This window comes from Ruditapes philippinarum, unplaced genomic scaffold (genome assembly GCF_026571515.1).
Source record: "Ruditapes philippinarum isolate M1 unplaced genomic scaffold, ASM2657151v2 ctg3992_1_1_1_1, whole genome shotgun sequence".
Lineage (NCBI taxonomy): Eukaryota > Metazoa > Mollusca > Bivalvia > Venerida > Veneridae > Ruditapes > Ruditapes philippinarum.
The window spans coordinates 72573-100196 of NW_026863466.1; the positions used below are offsets into that span (position 1 = coordinate 72573).

The window sequence follows — 27624 nt, forward strand, 5'->3', positions numbered from 1 at the left end:
GGTAATGAAATTCAAAAATGTGTTATTTCAAAGATACCGAATCAATTTCTTTATGTGGAAAAAACAAATAAAGTCAAACTCAGATTTTTTTAAATATTTATAAAAGATAATAATGTTGTTCCGATTTTGAAATTGAATAGAAACAAATATTTCAATTATAACCCGTAATAAACAGGAATAAAACAGAAACAAGCAAAACAAAAAAAAGAAAATTAAACCTCAAATGTCTACATCTTGCATTGTTATTCGCTTCTAGATATAACTGTACATAATTTCTATTTGCGTGTTCTTTTGCTAATTTATTTAATTTCCCTACCATTTCTTTTCCAGTCCATTTAGATACTTTAATGGCATAATCCTCTAAAAAAGACATGTGCATACATATTGTACCTGTGTTGTTATCGCTATTATTTATATAGACCTGTTGTAAATATGTGTGTTAAAAATAAATATATCCAGTTTATGACATAAATCGAGATGTTGCATGATCGGGCGGAAGTCTATTTCAAGCAACTTCGTAACAAAACATTTATGTCCAGATTTAAACAGTTTGTGATACTATACAGTGTTATGTATTGAAATAATAAAATGATAAGAGGGACCAAACGAATGTTTTTGCTACCTAGGGTAACATGTTCTTGTTTTGTTAGAAAAAATAAAGCTAAAAGCTGTGAACAAGGTGATAGAAGTACGAAAAGATATTTCTTCCAACAATTTTGCAAATATTTTTTATATTCTGTCTTGCCAGCTTATAATTATATTTTTTGCACGTCAGAACCTTATTAAATAAACATATTGCTACGTAAAGCTTAAAATGATTTTAAAAATCCAAAATCGAATAAAATAAAAAATATAAAAGCGTGTAATGCATACAACTCATTTAACAAAATTATGCTTTGGTAGACCTTTCTTCAGCCGTATTCGTTAAAATTGGCCTGATCTACTAATATTGCTTGAATGATAAATCTCGTTAAAATATTTTCTTTAAAAGTGACATTATGCCCATCCAAGAGTAAGTAGTAAGTGTTCTTAGACTAGTAAATAATCTTTAACTGTTGGCCATTGCTGTTTTCAACTATATTTTACTTAACATGTATATTCAATACCCAATGTGACTCACAAAAAAAAATGTTTGTGTGGTTATGTTCTATTTGTAAAAAGAGTTGGAAACTCTTTTTTATTTTAGAAAGTTTATTCTTTTATCTCAAACACTATTTAGCCTTGATTATTGACTTATTACCTTTTTTTAAATACATGGTCAATTCTGCTCAACTTGACATCAAAAGTAAGCATAATGTCACTTTACTATGAATCGTTTTTATTCTAACGAGATTAAGGAAATATATTATCATTCTTTTATAGCATGCTTGCATGTGACTAAAGTGTGAGGTTCAAGTGGTTTGAAGTCATCGACTATAATCACTCGACCACGGAAGCCCCTTAATGCACATAATAATATTGGTATACTACACATTACATTTTATATTTAAAACAAAAAACAACATTTTGCTTTTGGTACAACATAGATTGGAGATTAATCAAAAATATAACATTTAAAAAAAGAAATGCATAATTTGAAAGAAACAAATGCAAGAATGTAAAACATCGAGAGAAAAACACAGATGTTATATAAGAGAAAATAGTTTAGGAAGATAATACTTAAAACTGGCATCGTATTTCATAATCATTCAACTGATGTAAAATTAGAAATTGCAAGCGAAGCAAACAATTTTCAATGATGAAACATATCTTTCAGATTTTGATCTAAAATAATATCAATTTGAACACCAAAACAAAAACTACAATTTTATCCTTGGATCGCTATTTAACCACTGTTTTCCTTTCTTCACGGTTAAACAATCATTCGTTATATAATATCATAAACCATATAAGTAAGTGCATGAATAGTAAGATGTTATGCATGACAGAATTATTTTCGCTTGACAAATTAGATTCAATTTGAATTTTTTATGACGGGTATTATGTAGAAACTTATCTTAATTACTGATAGCTGAACAAGCAAGCAAATACCATAATACATAATACTCATGGCAGTAATTAATATAATTATACAATAATATAAATTATTAGAAAGTGATTGTTACGGGTAATACACACATGTTTAAATAATTATTATTTACACTATTTACACGATTTATAAGTATAGGCGTCGTATTAGAAGTAATTGATATACATATATATCAGACATATATATCAGTAGAAATTTGATTATACCATTTCTTCTTATGAGTTGCTTTTGCTTCCAAAAATGTTTTTTTTCGGTAAATGCATGTAGATATCCCAGTAGTTTCTTGCATTCGAACCAAAGGACACTGTGTCACAGCATTTGTAATAATTAGTAAATGTGATGCAGACCAACTGTTTTCGCTTGCAAGAATAATCTTTCTCGTGTGAATGTATATTTCAAAAGTTTAAGACATTGCACTTGTAGCTGCGACAGCATCCGTACATTCATATCTATGTTAAAATGACATTCCCTTGTTTTTTCTGCAGTTAGAATTCATACATCGCTATTTTCTGTTGTACTCTTTTCCGCCGGCTTAAATACATTTTTGAGAATATATCGGCGGACATACAGCACTGAAGGATGCAACTGCATTTACATCCTGATTTTGGGAAATGAAAATATCTATGTTACTCGTTTTGAACCGCTTCCCTTTTTATTTCAAATGAAGTACTTAACACCTCAGTATGAATATTCCAAATATTACTTCATCGATACGTGATATATGTGATAAAGTAACACAACGTAGTGATACAAGTAATAGATAAATAGTTCACACGAGATGATCCACTGCTGCAGTCCTTTGAATGAAGTGGCGCTTTTGTCGTGTCTTCTCCAATTTCTGAATTTAAAATTTAATATTAGTAGAGCAATAATTTAATAATGGATTCATAATTTTTATTCTTTTCTAGATGCATAAAAACTAACCTTATCTGTAATTTTTGTTAGAACATTTCATTAGAATATAAGCTGTCACGTTAATTTTTCAGTAGCATTTACAGAAAATACCACTAGAATAAAGTAACATTTACAAAACAAAAACGTTATTGATCCATTAATATATAAAACCATTACGACTCTTCATAGATTCTAATGCAAAAGTAAACAATATTATTTAAAGAGCAAAACATAGATTAAAAAAAAACACACACCAACCAACCCCCCCCCCCCCAAAAAAAAACAAAACAAAAAAACAATAAAAACAAAACAAAAAAACACAACGGGCAGCGGGCACCTAGGAATTACATCTCACTACTAGTGATGTATGTGGACTATAACATTTCTAAAATTAAAAACACACTAGACAAAACTGACTTACCTCTTCTAGGGCCGTTGTAATTCTTACTATCTGAAATACAAAAAAAAAACAGAAACTATCATAAGATAATCATAATAATTGTAAAAAAAAACTTTCGAGAAGTATTGTACGTTAATACCCTTGTAAAGATGACATAATTCATTTCTTGACAAAAAAGCAACTTATGATCAACAAAACTATTATATGCTACGCAACACATCACCCCTACAAATTAAAAGAAAATTGCGCGTTTTTATTCAATTTTTTGGAGAATGGAACTTACTTTATAGAAAGTTGTAAATCTTAATATGTTCATGCGTAATGTTCTAATATTATTACATATTTCTTTCTATTTACATATAATTATATGCATTCAACACATATGGTCAAAACTTACCATTTATAATAATTACAGTCAAATCTGCAATATATCTATTACCCCGCGACTTTAAAGGTCGGCACATATAATGACCGGTATCATCCCGTGTGGCCTTTTCAATCATGATTTCACTAATTAAAGAACGTCCTGGTACAGGTTTTTTGTTTATTTTATATAATCGTCCAAACCAGCGAGGGTTCCTTTCACTTATCAGATCACCATTAAAGAACCAATCAACACCATCAGGAGCTGTTGATAATCCTGTAGCATTACATATCAGATGTATTGTTTCCGTGACTCCCAAATATTGCGTGCCATGCAACTGCATCTCTGAAAAAATATAACAAACCGTGTTTTTTTTTTATTATTATTCTATTTATCTTGTTGTTTTGTGTTTTGAAGATAGCGTTATATCAAATGAGTAAGCTTTCTTAAAAGTATAAACCCAAATGGATCATAATATTAAAATCGAACCGATTGACACAACAATTGGTAACAGTGTCATTGACATTACCGAATAGATTACCAGAAAACAATTTACGTAAACAAATAAACATAAGATGATATTTAAAAGCAAAAGTTTAGCTATGGACAGAACATACTAGTGGCAAACTCAATAAATATTTATGCGCTTTTAAGTTTTGTTTTCTTGTACGAATTGTTGGCTAAAACGTTAAGAATAGTGAAAACTTTCTTCTTCAAACCATGTTTATATTTTAATTGCATAAATGATTTGTATTGTTATAAACTGTTCGCAAGAACGCGTTCCTCCCTCAAGAAAGAAGGGGCTCTGAATTGTACATGTAAATAAGACCAGTTGTTATCTTACCTAGTGTGAAGTCGTCTGGCTCTGAAATTTAAAGCACCTTACATAAGACAAACAATACTGATAGTTATAAGTATAAATATAATTCGTGCAATCTAGTAGCAAAGTTAGCTATATAATGTACGTTAATGATACATCGGACTAAATTACAAATGGATGAAGTATACGAATAAGGGAAGTTATGTCACTGAAAATGCTTTGATCGCTTTCTTACATTGTATTTCTCACCATATAAATATAACCAATGGATTCTTAGCTTTTGAACCACAAGGTGTTTTTATTAGAAGTGATTATCGGATCAAATCTTATCAATTTAACCTATTCAAATGCATATTGTACTTCATATAAAGCTCCGTTTTCTTTTTCAAAGTCGACGATATCTACATCAAATGCATAGCGTACTTAATATAGCCTCATTTTTATTTTCAGGCAATTCCATAATGTACTTCTACAAAGTTTTGTCAAAATGTCACGATTTCAATTTCTCAATTGAGCCAAGTACTTACGAGTTCAAGAAATTAAGATTAATTCATATGGGTGTCAAACTGAAATAGATATTAACTAAGAATATTTATTTCTATTGCAGATACAATGTAAGAATGAGCAAAACTTAAAAAAATAAGTAAAAGCCATTCCTAACATACTGAAATCTGGAAACAAAGTGAAAACTTACATACATGTAATAGATATTTTAATCGATGTTCACCATACTTATCTTTATATAATTAGTATTTTACCTAATACATGTAATGTTACATTTTGGATGTAATTTTCCGTTGCACTGAGACTACACTCGTATAAACCCGCCTGGTATCGCTTAATGTCTTTCATGATCAGATCATATCTGCTTTCTTCCCCATCGGCATCTGAAATCATCTCTGTTCGTAACTCGATATTCTTATTTCGCGTGAATACTACATCTCCTACTGTCATTGGAGATATGTCTGTGGACTTACGCCACGCCATCTGTAATTGTAAGGAATACAAAGTTATAAAGAAGTAGCATCCTATGAGATTGTACACATGGAATCGGATGGTTAGCAGGGACTTTACTTTAAAAATTGTTTTCGTGAAAAAGACAGTCAATACTTAGAGGCCACGTAATTCGGACTTTCTAAATCAAAAGACAGTGGATGTAAGTATTTCAACTTTGTTAAAGTTATGAGATTCTATCAAGCACACATTTAGAAAGAACATTATTCTGTAACCAAACTTTTATAGCTATAGCGCCCTTTTCATTTATACTCATATGGGCGCTGTACAATGATGATTATTAACACAATACATTATAATAACTATAAAATATTTGAAACATATACAATTGTTTAAATTGGCAAAAAATATTTTTTAAAATGATCAAACCTTAAATAAAGTCGTAAAGCAATTAAAGTATCAATGTATATAACACAGCCTACATAAATGAAAGTAAAATGTTACTGGTGCTTAAGAGTACACAAAACACACATTATGAAATATAAGCTCGTACATATGTACGTCGTAATGTTTTACTACGACCCTTGTAATGCGTTTTCAAATATTTGTTGAAAGAGTAAAAAGACTTTCTTAGACTTAATGGTATAGTGTTCCTTGGTTTTGGCGAAGCACATTGAAAAGATCTGTCTCCGTACGTAACAGTTCGACACTTAAGAAGTACAAGTGTGGCTGATGCACTTTTTGACCTCAGATATCTCATTTGTACACTTCAAGCATGTAACTTATTGAAAGTGAGAATTCGGATTTTATACTTTATTCTGTCAGCTTTGTGTTACGAATGTAGATCCTAAAGAACATGAATGATGAAATAAAACCGAGACGATCGTCTTATGCTTAGAGCTGCCATGTTTTGGACACTTTGCAGTATGTTTGTTGTCTTTAATGCTACGTATAGAAGGGAATTTATGGAATCAAGTCTGAACGTGCGAGTTAAATTCATGTTTTTGTTGCATTTAGCGTGAGGTTTTGTCTAATGTGCCCTATTTTTGACATACATTTCATTCTGGAGTCAAAAACAACGCATAGGTTTCTCACATGTCTTGCTGGTTTTGTAACAGAACCACCGACTCTTAGCTCTATATCTTCAATTTACTAGGATTTCCATTGATTATAGAAAATGATAGCCTCGATTTTGTAAGAATTCAATTAAAAATGTTCTATGTCCATCCACGAAATAATATCATTGAACCAACTTTCAACATGGTATATTATGCCTGCCTTTGGAGTTTGGTCAATTGGTTTAAATGACTTGTAAAGTTGGGAGTCGTCTGCTTAAAAGTGATGACTGAACCCGTTCTATCTACAGATAATACCTGCAGGCTTTGTGTTCATGGTACAATGATTTCTGCATATAGCATTGTCTACACAAAGTCTTGAATTTTGCCATTTACGTTCAAGTTTACGTTTTAGGCGTTTAGCTTCATGGAGCTCCTCCGTGTATCATGGACAAGATGGTCACAGCGTGATGGTTTTAGACTGGAGAGGAGAATGTTTGTATATCAAAACAGACAGTTCAGTGTATTAATTCCTAGTAATTGCATAAAACTTTAGGATGGTTTACATCATGTTTGCGAAATTGAGACAGCCATCCTTGAAAAGCACTTTTCATCTCAAATGAGACTACATGATAGTACAACTATGTTTACTTATGAAGCAAAGCGTTGGATTTAATATTGTCGAACATTAAACAGCGTATAATTGTTATGATTTTATTTTCAGATTCGCTCTCCGTTTTATACAGAAACTAATAACATTGCGATAAAGAAATTTCATGATGTTTTAACAGCAATGTTTGGCCCCAATCCGTGTACAAAAACGATGAAACGAAAAGAACAAATATGGTTCGGCTGAAAAAATATTGAAAACCCAACCATGAGACTCTTTAGTGGTTTTTAAACCTTCCATTATTAAACATAGTGTTTATCTCTTTTTTCTGGTCCTTTTGGGATCAATTGTTCCAGCACCTTAATTGTTTAAAGTTAGAATACTGCGTAAGCTTCAGCTACTGGTCATTGGGGAGGTTGCAGTTTTCCATATAACTCCTTAACATCGTCCTTCAAACATTATTCAATTTGGTTGTATGAATATTTTTTTACGCATTTTGCGCTTATTCAGATTAAACATCATGTGAATGAATTTAAAATTGTGACACTCTCGTATTTCTAAACCTTTGGATACCATCTCCCCTAAACCACCACGGCAAAGTTCTTTAATATCATGATCTTGTAAATTTTCATTATATACTTTATGAAAGATTTTCTCTAACAGAAGGTTTTGCCTTAGTTCTAAAAAACATCTGATCGATTACTTTATGGAAATAAGTGTGAATTTTATATTTGATGGACTTATACAAACTTACTTTATGCTTAATAATCTTTTCTTAAGCTTAATCAAACTTAACTTGTCGCATTTTAAATTTTGCTGTTTTTAACGTTCATTTAGCATTTTGTTTTTACTTTTTTAGAATAAATTGAAGCGAAACGATACATGCATGTGAAGGATGAAAATTAATAAAAGTGAGTTTTTATAAGCACAGAAGAAAAAGGAAATCATTAATATAAAATAATTAAAATATAAAAGACAAACAGTCTTAAATCAGAGAACATTTCAAAGAAATAATTGCGTAAAGCTATATCAGTTTATTATCCTGAAAACAATAACGAAGAAAAGGTCTTCAAACTGACAAAGTCCAAACATAAAGCAAAATATTAGTTCATTAGATACGAGTATATACCTTCTTTGTTGATCTTTGTTTTCATATTCAATACGTTATAAAACTCATCCGAACTTACATTTAAATTATCCGGTTATTGCATGGGTTGTTTCCTGTTTAAGACTTTGAAATTTTTTAAACACATCTATAGAAATCATTAGCCACGCTACCCGCAACATAAATATTTCTTATAATACAAATAGGAATGTTTGTTTGAATATAAATTTAGTCAGTTTATATATTTACCAATTTAGTTCCTAGATTTGTTACTCTACATCTCAGACGAGCAGTTTCTCCTTCATGGACGGTAATATTTGTGGGGACCGGTAGAAACTTTGGAATGGTTGTTTGAAATGGGTAAAACTTCTCCGTCGAATCTGAAATTGTAAAATTGTCTAAGAAATAACATATTCAACTGCTTGGCATTCTTTTGATCCTTATTGTTCTTTTTGTTCTTTTTAAAACTATAGCAGGAATTCAGTTAGTCAAAGTTGAAGGTACTTGCCTAAAAACTTTATTTCTTCTTCCAAACCGGAGGAACGCTATGGAATTGACTCATATTTTACAAATTGATAGGCTAAAAAAAATGTAAAAAACATATCGAGATCGAAAATGTCAAATAAATCGATGACTTCGACTTACCTATGATAAATTTTACTCGAATTATTCTTAACAGTCGACGTAAGAACTAAACTTCAACACATCGATAAGATTGAAAGATGAATATTAGACTGATATATAGTTTTAAAAAAGAATGCATAAGGGAAAAAAATCGTGATTTTCATTTAACTTCAGCACATTGAGATAATCACTGATCGGAGTTTGACACATAGAAAGTAATGACCACCTTATTGTGCTATTGGTCTTAACGAGACGAAATTCAAGACGTATTGTAAGCATTTCATATTCCATTTTATACTTCTACTGAAATAATGATACTTCACGTTTAATAAGAACGTTAACTTGAAATTAAAATTTTCCTTCTAGATGAAAATTCGTTTTAGCTAACTGGCTAAACTGACTTTGCATCAATATAGATAAATATAGAATCCCTAAAGAAAGCCCAACACGGCAAAATTGAAAATGTTGCAGGCTCGGTTTGATTGAGCCTGTTCATGGACGGTACTGGAAAGTGCAAGTTACCGTCCACGCCCCCTAGCACCGGCTTAAGCAGAATTCAACATTTAAACGTGAAATAGTAAAATTTTGAATTTAGAAACATCCGCAGATGTGTTCATACGGCGTTTATCATGGAACCTTCAATGTGACACTTCCGTGCCATTCCATGAAAAGCGGCGTATGGTCCCCAAGTAATAAAAAGCGTGTGCCCTAAACGAGAAAACAATGGGCGGAACTAAATAAAATGGAATTTTGAAAGGGGATCAGAGGTTATGACGCCTGCGTATCACAGATAAGACGTCAAAAGACAAATTTAAAAAGCAGGCAACATATCCTAAGGGTGATTCAACATTATTCAAGTAGGAATATTGGAACCACCCAAGTGGAAAATGCCGAAAAGTTGAAACTAAAAATACCACAAGCACAACAATAATGTCGTGCTGAACGATCTTCAAGGATCGAAAATATAACATCATTGATTAAATGTACGGGGAGACTTTTTACAGCCGCCACACGGCACAAATAACACGGATGTGATCATAATATAGATAAATATAGAATCCCTAAAGAAAGCCCAACACGGCAAAATTGAAAATGTCAAAACTGTCAACATAACATCGTGGCCAATATCGAAATTAACCTTGAAGAAACTGAGGTTGATAAGGACACTTAGATTGATTTTTTTACTAAATAACAGACTATGTAATTTGCAAGTCATTAATTTAATGTAACGATCCGTTACATCGTATTTGAACTGTCCGGTCTGTCTAGGAATGTCTAGTAATGTTAAAAAAACAAATATTCCGGTATGTCTAACAGGGGGCAGATTAACCAAACATTTAAACAAAAAAATTATGACTGCTTATTATAGGTAAGCGTAGTATAAGTATTAAGTAACCAATTTAATAGCGTAAACGGATTAAGTGTTTGAAATTATTTTTTAAAAAATGTCCATTTACTAGATAGATTAAAATAAGCGATTTACTAAAGTTACATGTTTTTAATTTATCAAGATTCATTTGAAATATTGCAATTCTATTAGACAAAAAGTAATTTAAAACGCCTAACATATTAAGTCACTTACAAGGTATTTGTTCGTTAAATATACAATTGGCTTGTTTCTTGAATATGCATTTTGGGTATATTTTTTAAATATCTCGTTTAACATAAATACATGTAGACTATAGTGATTGTCTATGTCTTTTATGGCAAACTAATTAAAGATTGCTTTTTTCCTTTAACTGTTACAATGTGACACCGAATCGTTATTTCATATCCTTTTGAATGAATGCTATGTAATTTTATGACAAATATATATGTGTGATAACTGTTGAATATGTAAGACATTGATGGTTTAATGAACCCCATGTATATTGAATATTTTGTTACTGTAGTTTAACATTTTAATAAAAATTTTAAAATAGCTCATATTTGTTGCCAAAATAGCCAATGAATAATTCTCTAAAATAATACTTTTTTGACAGAAAACGACAAATAAATACATTTTGTCGATAACATAATCTTTCAATTTATAAACATGTATATCCACAAAAATATTTTACACAATTTAACATAATGACAATAGCTTCAATGAAACGTTTACCTAAGATTATGAATTCAAACTGTTATAATTTTCAATGATTAATTTATCAATTAATGTATTTATCATTTCATACTAAATAAATTATTTTTTTATGTTTCCTATTATTTTTAATCGAATGAATATATATATAACGATATTTTGATGTTAACAATAGAAACAGTGAAACTGTGTCATACTCAACTATTTAATATTCAAATTTATATTTGAAATGCATTCATAGTTGTTATGCATTCACTATTTTTTGTTTATGTGAAATGTTATTAATAACTACGTGTTTTGAAAAGAAAGATTGATATATTTTATCTAAGAACATTTGTACCTTTTCGGATAAAGACAACAAAAAAAGCAACAACATTTCCCTGTATTTAATATAATCATATTGGCGAAATACGTATACCTACACTTTTGTTCAGTTTAGGAAGATTGTCAATATAGTAACTAGATATAAAGTTTGTAGTAAACTTATTGTAGTGTATTATATTATATTGGAAATAAAACTGCAACTATTCAGTTGCTGGCTAAACTAATTCGTATTAACATTTAAGAACAAAAGGACAAAGACTGAGGATAAGATTAAAGATATACAGTGTCAATAGAACAAATGCTCTTATGAAATAATTTACATAAATATTTTCAATACATAATTGTTATAAAACACCACCGTTATCTAAACTCAAAAAGGTTATTTGAAGCTGAAAACTCATGGTTAACATGGTTGCCGCAAAAATGATCCTTTGCTACAGACCCAAGAGGGAATAGATATGCACTGTCTTAATAGCCTAAAATGATATAATATCTTTGGAACACACAAAAAAACTATGGCTAAATAAGCACGGGTTGGAACAGTTAACCACATTTAACGCAGTCCGACTTTTACGGCACTTTGGTCTGTCCGACCAAAGCGGCGTAAAAGGTTTAATTAAGTACGAAGTTAAAGATATTAGCTCATAATTGTACAAATGAATTTGTTTAAGAGTCATTAGCTCTTTTTATTCAGTTTTGGATGAAGAACTAAGCCTGAAATGCACGGTCATTTGATTTGATCTTGTAATGAAGCGTCAAGTACTAAAACTAAACTATGTCATTCAACATCTGTTTATATAGTGCACATTGAGTAATAATACATCCAATTTTACATGTGATTTACTCGTACACAACAAAAAGATATTTGGTTATTTATTTTCTTGACATAAATACACCTCATAAAATTTCCCCTTTTTATCAACGAATAAAAATGCCTAATGTTTTACAACAGGGTAATGGACTATTTATAATACAATTATAGTTTAGCAACCACTGTATCTAATATGACAATAAACAAATCTATAAACGAATCTATACATCAAAATATCAAGACGCTGTGTGCTAAATTATCAAACTCTGATCTACTATTAAGGGATTTGTTCAAAATACATTTTTGTGGTCAGACAGTAAAAATAAGTCAATAATATTTAATCACTTTGTTAAACAAATTTAAATACTGCATAGTCATAACTTGCAAACTATCTAAAGTAGTTAATCATGAGACAGTTGACAGGTACGATGCAGTTTTTATTACGAAATTGCAGCTGCATACTAGATATGTAGATATGTGCAGTGCAATTAAAATAACATCAACATATAAATTAAATGAAAAATTACAATCTCATTCATGTCTTTCCAACCACATTTTATGGCCTGTTTCATTTCATGATACTTTGAATTGAGTTTGGCAGATTTTATGATTATGATACTAATGAAATATTGCATCTCTACCCATAAAATCAATAAATTGTACAAATACTGTATTTTTGTTAATGGAAACATTAATTTTTATCGAAAGTTAGGTATTTATCTTACTTTCTTTTCATCATGCCTAAACAAGTTAAAATTCAAAACATTGAAAAAAGCTTGTCATTCGATTTTTTAAAATAAAATATCAATCTATATATTATAGATTCCAAAATAAAATTTCATGAAGAGAATGTATTTGCTGTGTCTGAATGAGTTTTATTAGAATGTTATTAATATGTCAACTATAGTATAAAATTAAATTAAATTTCCTCCCTAGATATTTAATGATGCAACCAGAAAAAATCTTTTTAATCTTATTGTTTTCATAGAATATGTGGCATTAATTTTTAGGGATGTTAAGTTTTAAACATATCGTTCCTTTTAACATGATTTATATTTGCTCTTATCAATCGTAATTTTTACATGATTTATATTTGCTCTTATCAATCGTAATTTTTACATGATTTATATTTGCTCTTATCAATCGTAATTTTTACATGATTTATGTTTGCTCTTATCAATCGTAATTTTTATATGATTTATATTTGCTCTTATCAATCGTAATTTTTACATGATTTATATTTGCTCTTATCAATCGTAATTTTTACATGATTTATGTTTGCTCTTATCAATCGTAATTTTTACATGATTTATATTTGCTCTTATCAATCGTAATTTTTACATGATTTATGTTTGCTCTTATCAATCGTAATTTTTACATCATTTGTACATTGTATTCGTTCTTATCGATTGTAAGACATAATGCGCAAATATTCAACACAAGCTGTGACTTGAACGTATACTCTTTGAGAAGTTTTTTCGGCCTTTTCACATGAAAACATACGTTTGATGGAAAGAGATTAAATGGGGATTAATTGTCTTAAATGAAATACAATATGAACGTACGAAATGTTCTTGATTATAGCTGTTGAACTTTTATTTCAATAATTCAAGTAACTAAGTGTTAATTTTGCAAACCAAAAAGAAAACATGATAATAAGATACATTTGTATTTCTTTAAAAAAGCAAAAAAAAAACAAAAAAAAAAAACAGGCACTGTTGAAACAATATACAGCTTACAGTTAGCTGTATTTGTTAGTTGACAACGTATACAACTGCTAAGCTGTTATTTGTAGTTGTTGTCGTGGTCGTAGTTGTCGATCAAGTATTTTAAGTCGCAGTCGTGTTCGTTGTCGTCGCAGACTACGACTTGTAGTCATAATAGTGGAAGTCGAAGTTGTTTTTTGTTGTTGTAATCGTGCTCGAAAAAGTCGTGGTCAAAGCTGGACTTGTAGACGTCTAAGTCGTAGTCGCCAACGGATACGTCCGCGTACCCGTGGCGAAAAAAGGACGGTCACTATATTGACCAGCTGACAAAAATAAGTTATATACAATGTTATGCAGCACATTGATGTACAACTGACATTAAGCTGTATTCGGTGTAAGCTTTATCAAATGAAAAGGGTTACAGCCATGGTATACAGCGCACGCCTACACTATTTACGCCGTAAGCTGTATACGATGCAACAAAGCATAACATTTTTACAAAATATATTATTGCAACATAAGTATAAGTTTTTGATACACACTGTATCGATGTTAAACAGTTAAGCCAACCAAACTGAAGTTCATTTATTCATTCAAAAATTTATTGATGTTTACCAGTGTGAAAAAGTACCACTCGATGCTTTTTGGGGTTTTCCTTTACATAAATGAAAAGCATAGAATACATTTTATTTAATCTTTTTATTACATAAGTCGGCATAAATTTTATTCATCAGAACAGTTTTCAGTTAAAAATGCTATGTCTTAAATGGATGATACGTTGAAAGATTGAAAATTTCAACGTGGTCACACAGTTACACCGAAAATGAATGCAGAAAAATTATTAAAACCTTTGAAACGAAAACTTACTTTAAATCATCAAGTCGCGCCTATTTAGTTTAAAGAGAAAAGAAATCAAATATCACTTCCCGGCTATACGGAAAAAAACACTCTTTTTACCTTTTTGCAACCTATTTATGTAAAAAAATCATAGAAACTTTTAATCCACTATATTAACTGTTTGACTTTTCATCGATGTTGAAAAATTATGCTAAAATTAAATTATTAGTAAAGTTTACAAATATAGATGTAGGCGTTAAGTTTTCTTTTATAATCATGCACAGATCAATCGTGATCCTTTATGTACTTGACGAATACTTTTATTGTAACACTTGATGCGAGATAAAGAAAAAAGTAATACCAATCCTTATAATGAGTAAAGTATAAAAACAGTATGATATTATATAAAGTATGACTCAGCAAAATGATGACAAAATAATTGACACAAATTATAGTCATTGTTTCGTTAAGATCCTATTTTATATATATAACAAGGTAAAAAAGACATTTCTACTCTTGGTAATTTCTCGTGACTAGTTTATTTTATTTAACTGACTAAATACATGTTTTCTATTTCTAAACTGAAGGAAATGATGACAGATTTGTATTTCAAATAAAAATTTGTGTTTCTAATAAATAAACAACTATTGACTTAAGCACTGAATTTAAATATATTTTTCTATTTAGTCCAAGTGTAATATTTATATTTTAATATGATTTTATTAATGATTTTTTTCAACTATTACACGAGTGGGTAAGGTTTAAAGAATAAACTTATTTTATGTATTCATTAAGCCTTTAAGCAAATTTGAATATACTAATCTTGATATATAAATTAGTTCAATTATGGATTGACTGTTGATGATTTAAAGAAAAACGCAATTTTGAAATTTTTTAACATAATTCGCTATTAATCATCGTCTTTAAAGTACAAGAATGAAGTACATGTGTTTACTGTCATTCAAATTTTATATTACTCTATAATCGTTAACAAATAGCTATTTGTATGGCGTAAATATGTTTTCCTCTTTTTTTTTATTTCAGATTGCATTGGAAGGATTAATATGAAATGCAATGCAATAAAATACAGACTAAAATAGACTCTTTAATTAATTACCTTTTTAATGTTTATATAATACTTAATGCAATAGATTCTGTATGAAATAAATGATTGAAATTTATCTATCCAACAAGGTACGTAATGTAACGAATACGCAAATCATTAAGAAACATTAGGTAATGATTTTCACAGGAAGAACGTTTTGTTATGTTAGTTTCAATTGTTTATACTTTTCAGTATTACTTTAATTACTACTATTTTTTTTGGTTTCTTTGCACTATAGTTTATGGCATATTTAAATGAATCTTTGCTAATGTTAAGTGTGTTTGTCAAAATTTTTATATTAAAATCATTAAGCTCTCAGTATCAATCTATTTAAATAAAAAAACATAATAAAACGATTGCAAATACTTACCGACTGTACATGTCGAAAGAAGACATATAACACACAATATCCTTAGGAAACGACACATTTTAAATTCCTTTATCTGACAGCACACTTCTCATATTCCATATTTACATGACCGTCTTAGTTTCCAAACATTCATCTAAATATATCATACTTAAACAAATCATTTTATTAAGAGCGTTTCTTTTTTTATTCAGATGTATGTGTAACCATGTACGACAGATACTGTACTCTGCCTGACTGACGTTGAAATAACATATTTGCCTAAATAGTACATTCATTAAAGCCTACACAACATTCCTGTTTAAGATATTAGTAACCGAATAAAATCATCGATTTAATACTTTACTGATTAGGCGTTTGTATATCATTAGTTAAAGTTTAGTATTGCAATAAATTGTAACTGATATATGCGGAAGGATATTAAATAAGCCAACGAAGATACTCCTTCATTTGAGTAAAGAAATGTATTTTAATTAGCGTATAGGCAATTATAATGCTTAAGAATAAATGCATTATATAGGATGACAGAGTCAAAGCTATAGTTCAATAATCAAATTAGGAGATGATGTATTTGTATTTATTCTATACTTTATTATATTTTTTGAATGTCATCATGATATGTAGTAAATTTAGGGTCTGAGAAAATATCATAACGAGATGAAACTCGACTTAATATTTTATTAATGATTTATTTGAACGTCATTGAAGTGTACAATTTTGCATGAATTTGTATAAATTTAATTTATGAATTTGTCTTTCTTGAATATATACTTAAAAGTCAACAGAAAAAAATCATGCTGACAATAGATATTAACCAAACTCTTAAGAGCAAATAGTTCATGCCATCAATAATTTAATTTGGTTTAAATTGATCAATTTGATTTATGCGTCTAAACAACATTTTTTTCACCCAAAACATTAAAAATATTGGAGTGTCGTTAGAAAATTAGAACACTATTTTATTCATTTTTGTCTTAAGTCCCAAGTAAAATTGCGAGTGCATGTAACAGTCGTAATTTTCTAAAAGTCCAGAAAACGAATAGTACAACGAAAAAGGTATATATTTTGTGAAAATTAATAAGGGCTATTATAGTTTTGAACAGCTGTTAAATATACATTAAAAACTGAAAATGAAACATTATTAAGACAAAGTGCGAATAAGTTATAACAAAAAATCGATACTTATTTTTGAATTACAGGATGAATTGTTACCACTTTTAATAAGAGGCATATATTTGACAGAAATTGGTATATAATTACCACGATTTATTTAGAGAGTTGGGAGTGAAACCGAAATTTTAAAGGTCATATGGCAACATTCCCTCTTTTGCAGAGGAGAAAAATCTCAGGCATTATTTCAGGCACGAACGAGCGCATGTGTACGACCACCGGCCTACCGTAGTATGTCTGGATAACATCTTCACATGAACAAAAACCAAAGTACCTGATGGTATTCTAACCCAAAGCTGTGAGGAGCAAGTGACTTAAATCAGCGACGACTCGACCACATAATCCCAGAAATGAACACTTCAGCAGGAAAATATGCTTCTATTCATTTGATTTTCTTATGTAACTTCAGGTGCCATTAACTATAACGCAAACAGTGTATATGTGGCCAATTCCAATGAATATTTATAAACGACTTTCACGCAAAAACATGGAAAATTCCTTTAAAATTAGAGCAACGCTCTCAGCTTTTCGTCTCTGAGCAATGAATCATGTCAGATATATTACTAATTATAACGTCATCTATTGCTTTGAAGCATTCATATGTTGCTAAGAATTATAATCGTCTAGATTTTATTTACCAAAGTGTAACGATATGATAAATCCAGGAGCGTTACTTCAATGAAAAAGTTTTCTCAAAAAATAATGTTTTCATTACGATATAAAAAAAGATTTTCCTTTGCAATAAAATATCATTATGGGCGGCTCTGATTTCTAGGTTGCATGTCTGGCGCTAATTGGAAACATGCACACAAAAAATAATTTAAAAAAATGTTTGATGGAAATGCGGAAGACAGAAGTATTTATTTAGTATTTAGTCAATGATTTGTATGTACTGTTTAATTGTTAAAGTGTTATACAAATGTCATTTTGGTCGTTTTTTTATTTTATTATCTATTTATTAATTTTTTAATTTGTTTATTTTTTGTTCAAGTTTAATCTGAAATACTTGGTCTTAATACAAATACCACATCGTCCAGTTTTCTAGTTTCCTTGCAATTAAAATCTTTCGCCTACGTACTCTTTTTTTTATGATTTAAATCTTTCGTACACTATTACCCTTTTCTGATATTAAATGAAATATTTCGTACTCTTTCCTTTTTCTTATATTAATTTCTTTCTGTCGTACTTCTTACCTATTTCTGATGATTATTTCTTTATTATAGCAATTACGACATTAATGGTGAATTAATATGTAATTCTGTTCTTATGTTTCATTATTGATATAAAATGTCTACTTAAGTTGGCCATATTAATTTCAATGATTAAAAGGTACAATCCGTTGTTTTTTTCTTTCAACCTATTTTATTACAGTATTAATTACTTTCTATTTATTAAGACAAGAAGGTCATGTAAAAAAATTACAATATGATTTGCATAACTTTTAAAGTCAACCATGACTAAAAAATTTATAACATTGATAACGAAATTTATATACATTGTATTATCTATCATTATATTACTATTAAAGCTGCATGCCTCCAGATGAGCGAAAATATTTCAATAAAAACAAATTTGAGAAAAATGTACTAAGACTTTAGGAAAAGTTAAATTATTCAAGATTCAAGTAATAATTTACATGTTATGTGCGATTAATGACTTATTTTTCAGTATTTACAATTATATTTCTACTACGTTACAAACGCAGTAAGGGCAATTTTTGCATATTTTGTCCTCTTTTTCATAATTTACGTGGGCTGTAAGTGCCATTGATAATTTACGAATTGCTTCCTTTTGGTTATTTCACTAAATACTACTTTTAAACACATTTTCAAAATTTTCATGAAAGTTAGCATGAATCTGGAGGCGTGCTGCTTTAAGCAGGAACTGGCTTTGTATACCTTCTAGACTTTTTTTCTTAAAACATCCAGATATCAGATCTGAAAGTTTTCAAAGCCTTATGTCCTAATGATATATTTATTAAATCTCAATATGAAACTAAATAATATTTCAAATGAAAACTTTATTTCTTTGAAAGTAATCTATTACCGATTTGACTTAAAATATACTTTTAACATTTTCCATTTTTGTGAAGGAAGTCTAACAATTTTACTTAATATATAGTCTTAGTGTAAGATCATTGACGGTACAGAATGGTATAATTAAAAGTATTTTCATATCTGCCCAAATCGATGTGCAGTTTGACACTGCAAAGATAATCAATAAAAAATAAGATTTCAAATTTGTTTTTTCTATGCAAGCAATTTATTTCCAATTAAACTTACAAAACGGTATTCTGCGAATTCAGTTTTTGTTAAATGAAAATTGGCAATTTTACTGATATAGCATTTAGATAGGATCTCTGACGCAGGAATGACATAATTTTGAGTATTTGCACATTTGCCCAAAATCGGCATGCAGTTTAAAACTGCAAAACTAATACACAAATTAAGAAAAAAATATTTTGTCAACCCAAATTCAAACTAAATTTACAGTTTGGATCATTTTTGATAAATTTGTCATTCAAATCATGAAATCATATGAATGCCAAGTTTATTTAGCATTAAAGTCTTTTTACTTGAATACCAAAGTTACCTTAAAGTAGACGTCATATTTGTTTACGTCTTTAAAATATACGAGGTACACACGTTGTTTATATTATTGTAAAATTAAGTTAAAAATATTAGCAAATAAATATAATAATTAAGCCCTGTGAAATATATTTTTCTTTTTTTTTTGGGACAAGGGGGGTGCCTTCATTGAATGCCGCCCCTCCTTGTTGATATTCCGTTTTACTTTTTTACGAAAAGTAATCCTTGCAAGTCTAGCTGCTTTGATCTTTACGCAGTAGACCATACGCTTTAGGAGTCTAATAGAAATACTTTTATTTTGCACATTAAACATTGTTTTTAATACCCTGTAGCGTAATTATAGCATTCCATGCAATTATAACCTGCAAATAAAACATTGGCTCCAACCAATTTACAAATCATATAAGTAGTTTAACATTTTGTATAATGTAGTTTAAATCCGCCACTACATAATTATTGGCGACATGCACTATAGAATTCGCCGAATAACATGACTTGAGAAGATATTTCATGGATTTAATAGCTTCATTTCCATGGTGGGTCTGCCTTTTTATTCGCATTTTGAAACATGGAAAAGTCATTTTGCTCATGTTTGAATCTAAAATTATTTCATTCGAAATTTCTTAATTAAATGATACTTGATGCGAGAAACAGAATAAAAAACAAACATATTAATTTATGTATTTTTCCCATGTTTGAAAACATTATATTAAAGTTCTACCTTTTTGAAATTTTTTAAAAATTCATCTTAAATTTATAAACTGATAATCATATATTTTTTCAAAAAGTAAGGTGCTAACTCTCATATATGTTTATCATCCTGGCTTCAACAAAAGAACCGGTACCGACGCATACTTACAAGTGCAACATCTGATTTATAGCTTTTCTAATAAATGAGGTAACTATTGACATCTTTTGTGCAAAGATATTTATCATGATTAACTACTTTTGCACAATTTCAAGTGGTGAAAAGTGTAATAATTATTGGACCTGTTTCCTATTGCACTTTAGGTAAGTAACGGAATTTCGAGATACTTTTCAGTTACAGATTTCAGATAATGATATTGAATTCATAGAACATGAAAATAATTTCAGATAAAAATGAACTTATTTCCTTTAGAAACCGATTGAGGTGAAAGATGCGCCTTCGTTTCAATCAAAATGGTTAATTGACATGAACCATTATTTCATTTATATGTTCTGTTTATGAAACAAAGTAAATGATTTTACGTATTGGGCCAATTTAGTCCACTAAGGTTATATAAACTAGGGTGAATATCTTTTTAAAGCTTTTCTTCTTTTGAGATAAACACTAAGTAGTTAATTAATAGATAACGCAGTTTATGTAGTGTTTTAAGTTTTAAAACTTCGTATCATCTTAAAAGAAATTCACATAAAAGTTATACGCAATGTTTTATTGCAAAAAAAAGTTTTGATAAAAAAGTTTTGCAATGCAGATCGGGTAAAGATGATTATGTTTCTATGACAACGATACACTAAAACATTTGTGTGTATGAGAACGCTAACATTTCATGACAATTAATTAGTATCGTGTTTTTATTTATATATCATTATTTCTTTAATACCCCAATATAAACAGACTTAAAAACAAATATTAACACCATTTGCCATACAAATCTGATATAAAATTTCTAGAATATAAACAAAAACTAAAAGATTTAAAAGGAACTAAAAATATCAATATCTGTGTCCATCTATGGTGTGTATAATTTTAAACATGACATTTCTACTTTGTATGAAATTAAAACATATTTATTTTGTATTTACAAAGAGACTGTGTAGCAAATATAAATATTTTGTAATATCAAATTTGTGCATAGTATACATCTATTCATTTTTTCTTGATATAATAGTATATGATACTTATATCGCATGACTGTTGCGGTAATAATGTTCGCTAGTATCAACTGTTATACTATAAAAATATGTACTTAAAACACTGATTGTTGTTGTAATAGTAAACAATTGTGTGCTTATAGTACTTAAAATATTATGAATTTAAAGTAGCACTTTATTCAGACAATGTCAATTTTACCAACCATAATTATCATTCATTTCTGTTATATTTTTGAAATAATTCTTGTTGTTATATAAAGTTAAGTAAGCATTTACAAAATAATGTTAATCATCTGATCTGCTAAAATTGTACAACTTTTTTATACCGTAGTGTGGCTTTATCAAAATATTCTTGTATAAAATCTACTTTTGCGCGATATTCATGAATCACCTATGGTGAAAATTTAGAAAAGTTGTAAACAAATTTTACGACAAGCTCTAGAAAAATAGATACAGATGTAAATAATGTTAATAGCTTAAGTATCAATTAGTTGTATAGGGTAACAATGACACCAATCAAGATGACTACGAATTAAACATGCAATTTACTGTATACGTCAATCCGACAAATATCATTTTCGATAATCATTTAACTGAAAATTTAGGATAAAATATATGTCAGTTAAGAATAATGTTATTTCATTAAATGCCGTTCACTTTCGATAGATTTTTATTTGATGTAAAATATATGTAAAAACCTATCCCACAAAAAGATATATTTATGCTAGCCTTATATAAAAATCAATCAGTTACATCTTCTTGTATTGATTATTGATAAAATTTTGATTCATGTCAGCCAAAATTATTAAATTTATATGAATACTTAGTCCAATTGAATGCGAAGTATTTTTACTTTTATATTGTAATACTTTTCGTGTATTAAGAACATCATTTGTTGCGTATTTAACTACGAAGGCTTACTGCTATGTTATTATGGAATGTTGAATTTAAATAGTGTTTGTGCTTAGTACAAAAAGGTGACGCGAACAATAACTGCCGTACTTCAATAAAATGTACATTTACATAATTATGTTGTAAAAATTCTGAAAAAGAAGAGATTTCACTTCATTTTTGCATTAAAAACTAAATTTATTAAGAACTTTCCTTACCAGCTTTCCTTGCAATCAAAAGAACACATAAGCTAACGCGACAAAAATATTCCAACATGATATTAGTTTAACTTAAAAATACTATGTAACACGAAAAGGAACATAATTCACAGAGCCACTATACTCAGCAAAGTAATCCGTAAACATGTTTAACAAAATCTATATTCATAAATTGGTCCAATAAGTAAAACACGTTTATCTGTCTTTTCACGGAATATATTTTTGCCATGCTTGACTAATGTTTAACCATTTTACATCGAAGCAATCATAATTCATACATTCCTTCAATAACTTCAATAACTTACTAGGCCAACATGAAAAACATTTTGAATACTGGTTGGTTATTTCTATACTTTAGATGTATTAACTTAACTGATATGTAAATGCGCTACATGAAACGAATTATTGCAGTTAAGAATCAAAAGCTCTCATACAAGCAAAACATCAGACAAACTGACGATATATTTGATACAAATTTTCAACGTCCAATGAAAGTGAGAACAGAACCAAACCAGCGTGGGCGCTGTAATAAAATTATTGCCACAGAGAGTAGGCAGGTAATCTTTTGGGTAGAAATCATGGTGAAGTATACCAAATACAGTAAATGTGTCTTTTATAATTAGACAAATTATAATTACGTTTACTCAAATGTTTGTCATTAAAAGCTAAACTATCTATTTTATAGAAACCAAAGAAGCGTACTTAACCCTTTCCCCCATGAGCATATTGTGAAAAATGGCAATTTTCACTGAAAAGCCTCCTGTTACAAGTTCAAACTGCTATGAAACTATGAAAAATGCTTCAATACTAATCAAACTTGGCACAAATGTTGATTGGACCATTGCCTTTGTAACGACATGCTCAGTCTTAAATTTCCTGTTACCATGGCAACGAGGGGACATCTCAAATTTGCCAAAAATCACTATTTTGCCTCGATTTTTTCCATCAAAATTTATTTCAAAGTGCTGCAAGGAATTGAGATAGAGTCAAAGGCTTTTCAGCGTTGGTTACACGTTACCTTATGATCGACCTGGGGTCATTTTAAGCCTCTCACAAGTCCAAAATTTTCTTGGCGATCAGGGGGACTCCGCCCCCTTCAAACCCCCCAAACAGAAGGGGGCACATCCCCCTTCTGGCAACCCCCTGATGTATCTTTTGGATGGGGGGCGGCGCCGAAAAAGTGCTCACTTTTTTTAGCAACATTTCTCAAACGAAAACATGTGTTTGGGGCCCAAATAGGACATTTTTTCACTATTTCAGGCCTAAAAAGGGGGGGGGGTCGAAAGTGCGTTGTTTCGCGTATATATGAGGTAAAGGGTTAACAAAAATGATGAAAAACTTTGGAATCACCCAAAATCTAGTTTTTCCATGTTAACATGTGGTCTTTTACCTAATTTTGGTGAAAAATTGTTGTTTTGTAACATTTATAATTTTTTTAGTTAACCCTTTCCCCCATGAGCATATTGTGAAAAATGGCCATTTTCACTGAAAAGCCTCCTCTTACAACGTAATGATAGAAACTTATTGATTAATCATTATCATGAGCAAATATGACCCAGATATATTGTAGAAACCATTTTAAGGCATTTCGAAATATATAAATGATTATTAAAAAAATGAAAATGAAAAATGAAATACTTTCAATGTGACTGATTAAAATATGGAACACTTTGAGCACCGGGTAAAAGCGGGACTAGACGTGACCCATCTAAAGAGATTTCACGCGAGTATGTCCATAAGTTATTTTTGTGTAAGTCCTTCTGGTATTGACACCGCTTTGTTATTAAAATCTCTAAGATACTGCACTTCATATAAATAAATAATAAATTGTCTATGATATGAAAATACCTATGTTATAATCTCAATGATATTTCAGAGTAAGGTCTGGTAAAACGTTTTATATTTTTTACAATAATATACACGCTTCATAGCCATCGACTAATTGCTACAGCAAAAACTTATCAACAACGCTAACGATTCAGCTACCTGCAAAGATTACTTTTAGGCACATACTAGTAGATATTTTAATTACACCGTTGGATCATTTCAACACTGGCGTAATTCACATTTGTTGTAAAATCTGGTCCAACTTGCTGAAAACTGAAAATACTTGAAGAACCATATGATGCCTATTTGTGACCTATATGACTCATGTAATTCTAATACATGAGGACAATTTGTATCCTCATGGTATGGTATGAAAACAATATTAAAGCGATTCATCATAATGTAGGAAATGCTAGTGGACGTTATAAATAATTAACTATTGATTTTCTGATGTTTTCGATGATAACTTACTTTTAATACTAAGAGAATATCCCAAGCATATGTAAAATTTTGCATTTTATGAATCGTAATGCAACCGCGCGAAAAAAACATATGTTTGAAAGGTCACGAATTCTTTTCAAGTAGAAAACACACAACATGTTTTATATAAAAGCGCGCCTGTTACTTATGCTGATAATGCGTTTTAAAGAAATAAACTGCAATCGGTCTAAATCATCAAGAATAAAAAAATGAATTTCTTTTATATCAAGATCATCTACAAAATCGTCGAATCTTTTTTCCAACCTTTTTGTAGATTAATCTCAATCGTGCAAACAAACTTTAAATCGTCAAAAAATGCATGGCGGTAAATTGTTCCTTTTTCAATTATTCAGTTTAAGCTCTTAGATGTCGAAAAAGTGCCCCTAAGTTTGTGATTCTAGGAAACTATAAAATGTACATATAAATGTAGATATTAATTTCATAATTTCATGTACGGTTTTAATAAGTTATTGATTGCCTTGATTAAAGGTTAATTGAAAGTATTGCATTTTTACATTGACATAACGTTTTCAAATGGTAGGGACGGATCTCAGCATAGATACATATATGAATATATACACTATTAAAACATATAATATTTATAAGATATAATTAAATTATATGTTTTTCCGAAAGTTAAACGTTGAGGGTTTACCCGCAAGCAATATATTTCAAATGACAATTTTCAAATACGACTATACACATTTAATTTTTGTCCATGTAAACTGACAATTTACTGATTTATTCTACAGATGAAGTGCGATACAATCGCACTGTCACAAAATGGTATACATAAATTAAAGTTATTTTAAATCTTTGCACATTTGTAGACATCGGCGTGCAATCTGGCGTTGCAAAAAATAAATAAACAACATAATGTAAAGATTTTATTGGTACAACTTTTATTTATATCATTCAATTTCATTCACTGTTAAGAGAAATTCTGATAAACGTGTCATGTTTCATTCGAAAAGAAGTAAGTGCCAAGAAATGTATTTGTTTTAAATTTTAATGAAACAGTTACCCTGTAAATACTGACAACATCGTTATATACTGATATGATGAAAGGGACAAAACTATTCCTTAGAATTTTAACAAGGCATAACGTTTTATAAAACAATGAACTATATTTTGCAGTACTGGTCTTAGGATATTGTAAAACCCTTGTAATTAAATGGTATTGAATTCTCATTTGCCCAGGTTTTAGAGATAAAGTCGATAATTCTTCTGTATATCTCACAGTCTCTATCATTATAAATTTAAAACATGGATTCATAAAATGTTAAAATGCAATCCTTTCAAACTGTGTAAAGATTTTTTTCCCAATTTTTATGATCAATACATTTTTTCTTGTGGGACAAAAATAGTTGATTAATCATTTGATGGGGAATCAGTTCACTTACAGTGTATAGAAGGTATATACATGAAACTTAATGATAATCCAAATGAAAACTTTTTACTTTTCTTTGACAGTAATTTATTTCCAATTTTACTAAGATTACTTTTTACATATTGATTTTCCATTTTTGTGAATTAAGTCTAAAAACGTCACTGATATATTCTAAAGATAAGATCACTGACGAAAGAATGGTATAATTCAAAGCATTTTTCACATCTGCTCAAATCGGCGTGCGGTTTGACGCTGCAAAGATAACTAATAAAAAATTAAAAATTTCAAATTTGTTTCTCATAGCAAGCAATTTATTTCCAATTAAACTTACAAAAATAGACTTTGCGTTATCAGTTTTTGTGAAATGAAAACTGACAATTTTTCTGATATAGTTTAAGATAGGATCAGTGGCGCAAGAATGACATTATTTGGAGTATTTTGCACATCTGCCAAATTCGGCATGCAGTGTGACGCTGCAAATATAACAAATAAAGAAAAAAGATATTATGTTCCCTTCTATTTCAAAGTTCACAGTTTAGATCAATTATTATAAATTTGTCATTTTAAACCTGAAATCATATGGGTGCCAAGGTCAACATTAAAGTATTTTTAATGAAAAACACAGAAACCTTAAAATGGACGTCATCATTGTTAGCGTGTTACAATATACATCGTAAATTCATAGGCCTTTTCATTTAAACTACTGTTTAAGTAGTTATTTTTTCCGATGTAAAATCGACGACTAGATTCTTGAATATGAAGCTGCCAACTAACAATTTCATAATTGTTGGTCTTTCAAAGTATGTTTTGATTGACACAATATTTTGGTCAACCGTTTAGTCCAGTACAATGTCTTCTTAATACATTATGCAAAAAAGTAATACATGTATAGTAAAAGCAATACATTTTATAATTGAATTATAATTTAAAGTTAAAATATAAGCAAATATATAAAATAATTACTTTGTGAAATGATTTAATTGTTTTTCAATATATTTTAATGAGATTTTAATTCTTATATATTAAAAATAGAAGTTAAAAAGTTCTTTGCCAGTTATCCTATGTTGCTAGGTTTTGTTGGAAGTTGCGTTCATTGAATGTCATTCCTTGGTAATCTT

General features: G+C 29.4%; 1 protein-coding gene across 8 annotated transcripts in view; it reads right to left on the bottom strand.

Moving 5' to 3' along the window:
• Positions 1-1700: 1700 nt before the first annotated feature.
• LOC132722149 (uncharacterized) overlaps positions 1701-27624 on the bottom strand; it is a 68513-nt gene continuing 42589 nt past the window's right edge. For 6 of the 8 annotated variants that reach the window (XM_060706589.1, XM_060706583.1, XM_060706582.1 and 3 more), the window contains exons 2-7: positions 8481-8611; positions 5266-5494; positions 4532-4552; positions 3721-4032; positions 3345-3374; positions 1701-2867 (exon numbers count right to left, since the gene is read on the bottom strand). In XM_060706589.1, coding sequence (XP_060562572.1) covers positions 2734-2867; positions 3345-3374; positions 3721-4032; positions 4532-4552; positions 5266-5494; positions 8481-8611 — 857 coding nt within the window. In that variant the 3' untranslated portion in view covers positions 1701-2733. Of the gene's footprint in view, positions 2868-3344; positions 3375-3720; positions 4033-4531; positions 4553-5265; positions 5495-8480; positions 8612-16088; positions 16273-22809; positions 23004-27624 lie in introns of those variants that run through there. The other 2 variants (XM_060706587.1, XM_060706586.1) reach the window with 2 other exon arrangements.